Source organism: Salarias fasciatus, chromosome 5, assembly GCF_902148845.1.
Source record: "Salarias fasciatus chromosome 5, fSalaFa1.1, whole genome shotgun sequence".
In the NCBI taxonomy this organism is placed as follows: domain Eukaryota; kingdom Metazoa; phylum Chordata; class Actinopteri; order Blenniiformes; family Blenniidae; genus Salarias; species Salarias fasciatus.
Window position 1 is genome coordinate 2,057,715 of NC_043749.1, and position 8,837 is coordinate 2,066,551.

General features: G+C 45.5%; 1 protein-coding gene across 1 annotated transcript in view; it reads left to right on the plus strand.

Moving 5' to 3' along the window:
- LOC115387962 (band 4.1-like protein 1) overlaps positions 1-8,837 on the plus strand; it is an 85,807-nt gene that overhangs the window by 76,823 nt on the left and 147 nt on the right. Inside the window, 7 exon segments of the mRNA XM_030090869.1 lie at positions 2,606-2,703; positions 4,153-4,328; positions 4,419-4,654; positions 4,799-4,834; positions 5,285-5,320; positions 7,563-7,712; positions 8,783-8,834. Coding sequence (XP_029946729.1) covers positions 2,606-2,703; positions 4,153-4,328; positions 4,419-4,654; positions 4,799-4,834; positions 5,285-5,320; positions 7,563-7,712; positions 8,783-8,834 — 784 coding nt within the window.

An 8,837-nucleotide genomic window follows, 5' to 3' on the forward strand; every position in this document is an offset into this window, starting at 1 on the left:
GACGGCCGCTGTGAGACTGTCCGTCATGTCCGCCTGCCTCTGATGCTGCTGCTGCCAAGTTTGACTTCACTGACAAATGACTCAGATCTGTTATTGAAATACACTCTGTTTAAGTTATCAGTCTAAAATAAAGTGGACTCAGTTTGAAGTAGACCTTGAAAACCATTCAAAATGTTTGCCTGTACTATGTAGGCTTTAAGTTTTCTATGTTCTCTTGGTGGGACGTTCTCTCGGCTCTCCAGTCCTTGGGGGATCGTTTTCAGGGGGACACAATTCTGCTATTCAGGCAGGTTAATGTGGAACATAACCTTTTACTTCAGCGCTGCAATATTTTAATATGTACAGAAATGAGTTTGGCGTCGTCCCGTTGTAATTAGTCCTGTCCCGAGGAGGATATCATCTTGATTGCAACCGGCTTGAATGATCCTTCGCTCAGACCGTCTGCAGTAATGTGATGTCTGCTTAGAACAAGCAGCAGCCTTGACATTCAGAAACCGCTCCGGAGTTCGATTCAGCCGACCGCAGGACACTGCTCTGGGATGTTTCAGCCCATTTTTATTGCGCTCAGGTCTGGAGAGGATGAGGCTTGCTCTGGGTACATCCGGTTTCTTCTGTCAATTTTCACACTCAACTTGAAATTGTGAATGCAACAAACAACTTTAGAAGTCTGTGTGTACGTGTGCACATGTGATGCTGTGCCGCTCGGGGCTCATGGATCGCGCTGTGGTTTTTCAGCCTATGATGTATTGTACCACAGAAAGAGCCTCAAGACTTGATAATGTTAACAGATGTTTTTGGAGGCTTTTATTTCCACAGCAATAAAACAGACGACCTCACATGATTCAAGCTCTATGTAAAAAAAAATCTGCTTTTAGTCTTGAAGTAGTAACTGTTACATTTATGATTTGTGCTACTTATTTTACTGAAGCCCCATTTACACAACGGTTAAGTTGAAATGCATTGTTTTAGCGTTTTAATTTGGAAAGTATTGCACATTGTAGTTTTCATGTTGGCCCACTAGTGGGCCCTGTTGGCTGTTTTTGTAATGAAGCCATACGCGTGTGCAGAGAACAGTACCCTGTTAACATTAACAACAGCGAGCTGTATGTACAGACGACCAAGGTGGATTGATATTCTGGTGACTCAACGGTAGAACTACCAAGTCCAGGAGAATCTGGGCCGAGAGTCTACAATTTATTTAATTTTTAGCAGACGCTTTGTCCAAAGCGACATACAACACTGGGGGCAATTCAGGGTTCAGTGTCTTGCCCAAGGACACTTCAACATGGAGACAGGAATCAAACTCACAACCTCCCGATTGTAGGACGACCGCTCTCCCCACTGAACCACAGCCGTCTGAGAGTCACGACGCTCCGGAGGAAAACATCGTTCGTATTGTCCATCTACTCTTGCGTGTGCAGAAGAACCTCACTACGGCTGTGGCAGTGAATTTGTATTAGTGTTTCAGAACTGGAAACATTTCCATGAAGAGGAAATCAAAGTGTTTCAGAAAGTTGTTTTCAGTGGCACCGCGTCTAGACGGACTCCCAAACATGACGATAGTTTTGTTTTCATTCAAACGTTGCATGAACAGGGCCTAAATAAAGTAACAAGTTAAAAAAACAAAACAAAAAAAAAACTTGTTGAAGTGACGTTAATATGGAGTTTAGTGCTGACCAACATTAACTTTTTGTGTTTAACAATTGTAATTAGCCTTTTAAAATCTTAAAATTGGCCCCTCACTTCAGTGAAAAGTAAGATCTTAATCCAGTAATGCTAACAAGTAGTACGGTTGAACCCAGCGACTAAAATAACTCGCTGTTTACAGCGGTTTCAATGGAGCTTTTTTGAAAATTGCCACCTTGGGACTATGCTTCACCCAAAACACAACAAAAGTTTTGCATTTTCACTTGAAAACATTGTCATGTAAACAGTGCGGAGGTTTGATGGGTTGGGAGACGTTATAATAAGTTGTCCTTTCCCTGATTAGGACAGCATGGCGTACCTTTCTCTTGGCGATTGACCTCGAGTTTGATGTGTTAAGTCTCAGATCTCCGCCTCCTGGCAGGGTCCTGTGTCGGCGCCCCCACGCTGCGCCGTACGGCGCTGCAGCCCCTCGAAGAGTCCGGTGACACAGTGAGCCTGTGATGGAGCCAAATAAAGAGTCCCTTTAACAGCCCCGCTGCAGCTGCAGCCACAGAGTGTAAATATAGAGCCATGGAATAGATTTTCCACTGGCCGTTGTCCTCCTCAGCTCTGATCTCCATCTGATGCAGGACTGCTACACCAGTCAGCAAATGCTTTTTCATTTTTTTCTTTTTTTAGCTAAATAATTTTATATCTTTGACTTGGACATCTGAAGATAAAGGATCTTCAGCCTTCATGACACAAAGAAGTTTTTATGGTTTTCTACCAAAATAGTTTGTTTATGCTAATTATCAGCAAAAACAAAAAAAATATGTAATTTGACATTATTAATACCCGTTTTTTATAGCCGCTGCAGAGGAGCTGAAGAGCGGCATGTGGCTCCAGAGCCGCAGGTTGAACACCCCTGCTGCAGTCTGTTTCAGTGGCTTCATTTCTCCTCCTCTCTGCTTTCCTGCAGTACGAACAGTTCGAAAGCACCATCGGCTTCAAGCTTCCCAACCACAGAGCTGCCAAGAGGCTGTGGAAGGTCTGCATCGAGCATCACACCTTCTTCCGGTAAGAATCGATCCCGCCGCCCGCGCTCGGACGGGTTCGAGCCGAGCGCTTCCACGTGCGCGGCTTCATCGCAGACGCACACGTTAAGTTTGCCAGCTGAGCTGCGAGCGCGATGAATACTGATCGGTCTCTGCAGGAGGAGCATCCAGACAGGCGCTGAATGATGAAGCTGCGCGCAGCCTGCATGTTAAAGCTGCTCACTTCAGGCAGCCGTGGAGGAAAAGTCAGCTTTAGCATGAAGGATTCGAGGCAAACCTCTCATCGTCTCCTTAAATAGGAATCTTCCTGGAGCGCTCGCTTTGACATCAGCTTGTCACATCCTACTACCGGTTTATTCCAGCGGGTTATTCTCAGGATTTCTGCTTTAAAATGACTTTCTCAGGAAAACCAAGTTTCAGTCAGAAAGAATTCAGATATGAAAGAGGCAGAACCTTAAACTCCTTGATACAAAAAGGTCAGAATTGTTAGACATAAACTGTAACTTACTGTCAAAATAGGAAGAAAGCTCCAATAACGGGCAGAATAGATGGGATCCTCTGGAGGGCCAGTTTTAGCTCACGGGCCTTATGTTTCACATACTGAAATAAAACCTCATGCTTTCCATTCTGAGAGCTTAAAATGTGTGAAATCAATTCTCATTTTTAGCTTTTTCACATCAGATACTGGAAAATTGTCCACTTGAACTCTGAAGATCTGATGTTTTGGTGAGAGCAACATATAAATGCACCACATTTCACAAATTTACTGTCGCTTAGAACATTCTGAGTGGAAATTCCACTACAGACTGACTGAACTACAAAATGCTTCCATTCATTTCTCTGCAGGTCAGCGTGGAACCCTGCTGTATTTCACTTTATTTTCCATCAAAAGCAGAAAAATCCCCCCCAAAAAAATGCTTTTCATAAAAATACCCATAATGCAACAACTATAGCAGAAGGTATTTTTGGACATTTGACTGTATTTTGCATTGAGAAGCTTAATTGTTAATTAACTGTCTTTATGTTCCTTATTTTTACTCTGCGCCACAACAAAGAGAAACTTCAGTTAAATTTGAAGGTTATTATGGCACTATAAGAGTCCGGCCCTCTGGAGGTGAAACGTAGCTGCCGATTTAAAATCCTGCTCCACATCATCATATTGCATGTTTGAGCGGTTATCCTGTAGACCTTGTACAAATCTTTTGAGTGAATGAAAGTGAAAGCCTCCGTCTGTCATCCATCATCCTGCACAGCGAAGCTCACACTCTCCTGTACGAACAAGGAGAGAGATGTTTCACTTTAAATCACTCAGCAGTTCAGACAGCTGCTCTCTGAAAGCTCGTGTCTCCTGGCGTCCTTTAGGATTCCAAGTTTTAGAATCCTAAATTAAAGTGTGTGAATATGTGAAAGTTAATGTGGATTTCCAAACGCGGATGCCTGAGCGACGGCCGTGCTGTGTGAACCTCCGCAGCCTGGTGTGTCCGGAGCCGCCTCCCAAAGGCTTCCTGGTGATGGGTTCCAAGTTCCGCTACAGCGGGAGGACGCAGGCTCAGACCCGGCAGGCCAGCGCTCTCATCGACCGGCCCGCCCCGCACTTCGAGCGCTCCACCAGCAAGAGGTACCTGCTGTCCCGGAGCCTGGACGGAGGTGAGCGCTGCGGCTGGGAATGTTTTCGAGGGAATCCGAATCGGTAAAGAGGCTTCCTGGTAACGGGACCGGGGTCTTCTGGATCGGCAGAGTTCTCTCGGCCGGTGTCGTCCATGTGCGAGAACCACGACGGCCTGTCCCACCGCAGCGTCAGCGAGCAGCGCCGCCTCCGCAGCCCGTCGGTGGACGAGCAGGAGACGGAGCTGGAGCCCAGCATGCAGGACGAGGAGGACCGGGACCTGGACCAGGACCAGGGCCAGGACCCGGACACACTCAGCAGAGACCAGGACGGGAACGTGACTCCCAGCAGGAAGAAGGACATCATGGTAGGACGGACTCCTCCGACACTTTCTCAGCTTTCACTAACTCTTCACTCTGCCGCTCAGTCCCGCTAACGGCTTTGCACCTCTTAACTCAGATGCTAACATGCTTCTATCTGTTTCCACTCTTTAACCCTCGCCGGCCGTAAGGAGGAGGCTGGGTCACCAGTTGACAGTAAATATGAGGTATTGAGCGTCTGGTGATTTGGTCTCTTGTCTGTTCTGTCAGTCTGCACGCCGCCTCGGCTCAGCCGCTGCGGTTCCCTTTGTGAATCCGTCACACTGGAAGTGTCCGTCCTCCTTTGAGTTTGTCTCTGTAACTGTAGCTGTCAACGACGTAAAGAGGGGGGGGGGTTGGACTTACCTGTCACGGTTAAACATCCCGGCAAGAACTTGACAGTGATTGGTCCAATGAGGAGAAATCAGTTGGTTCAGTTCCTGTCTGTCTGCTGAGCGGTTCCCCACACGGTCTCTGATGTCTGTTGCTCTTCTGCTCGGTGTCACGAGGCCTCGCTCCGTCCAGTCTGTGCTTTCAGTGTGTCTGCCTGCCTGCCTGCCTGCTCGCATCTGACCTTTGACCCTGCACTCTTTACCCTCCCCGACCCCGTTTCTCCTGAACCAACTCTGCTCGCTCAGTTGGACCAGGAGGCCACGCCTCGCCACAAACAGGAGGTACTCGCCGCCCTCTCTGCTTTCAGTGCAGCAGCGCTCAGAGCATGGAGATCAGCCTGGATCAGTCAAAACAGATGTTTACATGATGGACGTACCGATACCGGCATTCTGTACACAACACCCCAATGCTACACGCTACACATAACTAAAACATGTCTGATACACTCATTAGCAGCAAGCTGGCAATGCTTCGCCCTCGTGCATCGTTTGTGTATGGAGTATGAATTAGGCTTGATGGTATTTAATAAGTACTCGGATGGATGAAGTAGCTGAAGCTTAGTACTATCCTTTAAAAAGTGCTTTCGTTGCATCCATAATTCTCATATATTGTCAAATATTACAGATTTGAAACATCTGCCGGCAGGTCTCCAGGGCTCTACTGTAAACAGCTCTTCATTATTAAGTGAATTTAGTGCATGAGTGACTGTCCAGTGGTGGGAAAGCGACGGGAAGAGCAGAAAAAAAGCAAAAACAATTGCCATTATATTTGCATAACAAGTCCTTCATTAAAGTCCCTCTTAAGTGTGGTAAAATCTCCTGAAAATCAACAGTCAGAGTGCCTGGCACTGCAAAATATTTATTATATCAGCAGTCTGAGACGGAGCAATCAAGTGGTTCTCCTTTAGTTTTAATGAAAGACGTTCCCGTCTCCCTGTTGACCTTCAGTGGAGCGATAACACGATGAGGGAATTCCACGCTTAAAGACGAAACCCTCCTCAAGTCTCATATTAACTTGACAGACACTTGAAGCGCATTTAATTCCTCTTCCCTGTATTAGTTGGGATGAATGTGCTTCAGGTGTACTCGCTGATTTGTAGCAGTTGTTTTAAAACAGGAGCGTGTTGGCCAAACAGCTGCGGTTCACAGTGTGTGAGGAATCAGTGGACATAATGCTGACAACTGAGCCAAGGAATCAATTAAAACAGCAAATAAATCTCTAGTGACGAAGCGTTAGCATCCAAGATACTCTGACCGTGCTGCAATCATTTTTAGACATCTACTTTTACAGATTTAGAAATTTTTGCACTAAATAATGGAAACATCGGAAATTGTCAAAAACTTGAATTTAAATTGTGCTTTAGGTGGACCTTGAACCAAAAACAGTCTGATATATTTGTTTTAAAAGTAAAATGCTCAATATTTTTACTGTAAGACACTCAAAAATGAATTAAAGCATGAGGCCAAATACATAACTAGACAAGAGTCTCAAGACCAAAATAGGTTCTGAAATGTACCTAATGCAGCATTTTGAGAATATGGTTCTGACTGTTTTCCGTTTTGACTTGAAAACTGAGTACATGGAGCCTAAATAAAGTATTAAGTAAGACACTTTGTGATAGTGATGTTAAAGTGCAGGTTGATGTCGACCAACTTGAGCTTTTTGTGTTTGTATTTACCGATGAAAAATCCTAAAATTGGACCCTCACATCAGTATAAAGTATAAATCCAGCATTGTTAACATGAAGATAAACCAAACCAGCGAGCTGTAGTCGGCTCAGCCTTGCAGCACCAGAAGAAAGAAGCAGCTCTTGGCGGCTGCAGCCTGAATCTGCTCAAACTCTTAAAAACCCATACGAAGACAGCTGTTTCCAGTAATGAGCCACCTTCCTTTCTCACTGTTCCTGAATCGACCTGGAACTGCTGCCTTTAGTCCAACGCCGCAGCGATTCTCCACTGACAGCCCATTCACACAGGCAGCGCTGCCTGAATGTAACATATTGAACCTTGATGGCAGGCTCCGAATGTGTGAACCTGTGCTCAAACGTGTGAACTGACTGGAACAGTAACAAGTGCGGCGTCTCACTACAGCGAAGTAGCTGTGGCGAGACGTGGCTCTCTAATTAACATCTTCCACCGCAGACTGTTTTCATTAAAAAGAAACAAATTAAATGCAGAATTTTAATTAGTGTTTGAAGCTAATAGGTATTTCATATTGCTTTCTTCATTAAGTGAGCGCACTGATTGGGCCTGCTTTTTGTTTTTGTTTTTTTTTTTTCCCCTCCCAGCATCCTTAATGTTATGTTTCTTCATCAGCAGTAGTAAAGTTGTTTCTGATCCACAGCGTGAAGTTTATTCAGGCCCTTTTTACACAACATTTAAAGTGAAAATGACGTTTTCTCACCAGCTTTTTTTCAAAACGTTGCTCTTTCAGCGGCTCTGACCTCCGTTGTCGTGTAGATGAGTAGAAAGATGAGTGAAAATATGATAACGCTGCTGTGTTTGTTCTCCTTCGTCCTCCCAGTTCCTGGACAAGTCGCAGGACGTCTTGCTCAAGCACCAGGCGAGCATCAACGAGCTGAAGCGAGCGCTGAGGGAGCCCAACAGCAAGCTGATGAACCGCGAGAAGCGCCTGTCGGCGACCTCCCCGACGGGCACGCCCGAGAAAAAAGCTGTGAGTGGAGGGGCAGGTTGGGCGGTGGGGTATGGAGAACCTCAAAGTCCAATATGCTCAAGGTCTCCTGTAACATCGACCTCTGATGGAATCAAGAGACCCCAATTTTTATGTGTTTCAAGCTTTTTTGTTTTTGAATCCTGTCTGTATTTAACTGTGAGAAAGGAAAGAAATGAGTAAATGAGCATGATTACTGGGGGTAAATAGGTTTCCCTGCAGGTATCTCTTCTGGTTTATTTTTAAGACACATAATGAAGTGTTTGTGCAGCAGGATCATTCCGACGGGGGCGGGGGGCTCGGAGATGACTGACAAGTGGCAGATAAAGAAGCATCTTTATGAGATTAGATTGAAGATGTTTTAGGGATTTACTCAATGTGAGGTACTTGAGAAATAATCATAAATCCCTTTTTTTTTTCGTTGTTCTATCCTTGATTGCTTCACAGTGACAGTTTTTTTCCCCTCGATGCCACATCAGAACATCTCTCCAGCTTTGATCACATTTTGGTAATTGGGCTTTTGATGAGGAGATTGGAGTCTGCAGATAGGATAGGTTTGCCTTTGCCTGAGTTGCCTTCAGACAATCTCTCATCTGCTGTCTGGCACAATCAGATTATGGCCCCAGAATGTCAAATGTTGTCTGCGGCAGAAATGTAATCTGCTGTGTGCCTCGTTCCACAGAAGGAGGCAGAGGAATGGGAGGCGTATTATTCCGTTTGAGCGACAGTTGAGGCGGGGAAGAGTCTCACAGCTCTCGACTGTTTCCAAGAGGTTCAGTGGGACTGGAGCTCTTTGATGTAGTCATGGAACAAACATTTGCATTGCAAATGAATTCTGATTTGCTTACGTGGATTTGGTGTCTGTCAGGTACAGAGGAGCGCTTGTTTCTTACTCTGAACTTCATTAAAAAGTTTCTGCAGAATGAGTCATTTAAGCACCGCCAGTGCTTTTTCCTTCTCTGTCTTCTCTCTTTTGCTTCAAATTGTACGTGTTTGAATTTCCTTCCTCGCTGTGCTCTAACAGCTGCTCTTCCTTCTCTTCTGAACTCTCTCCTCTGCCTCGTGTCGGCCAGTTGGTGGGCCGAGCGGCAGGAAAGGATCCCGTCAACAGCCTGACTGTTGAAGGTT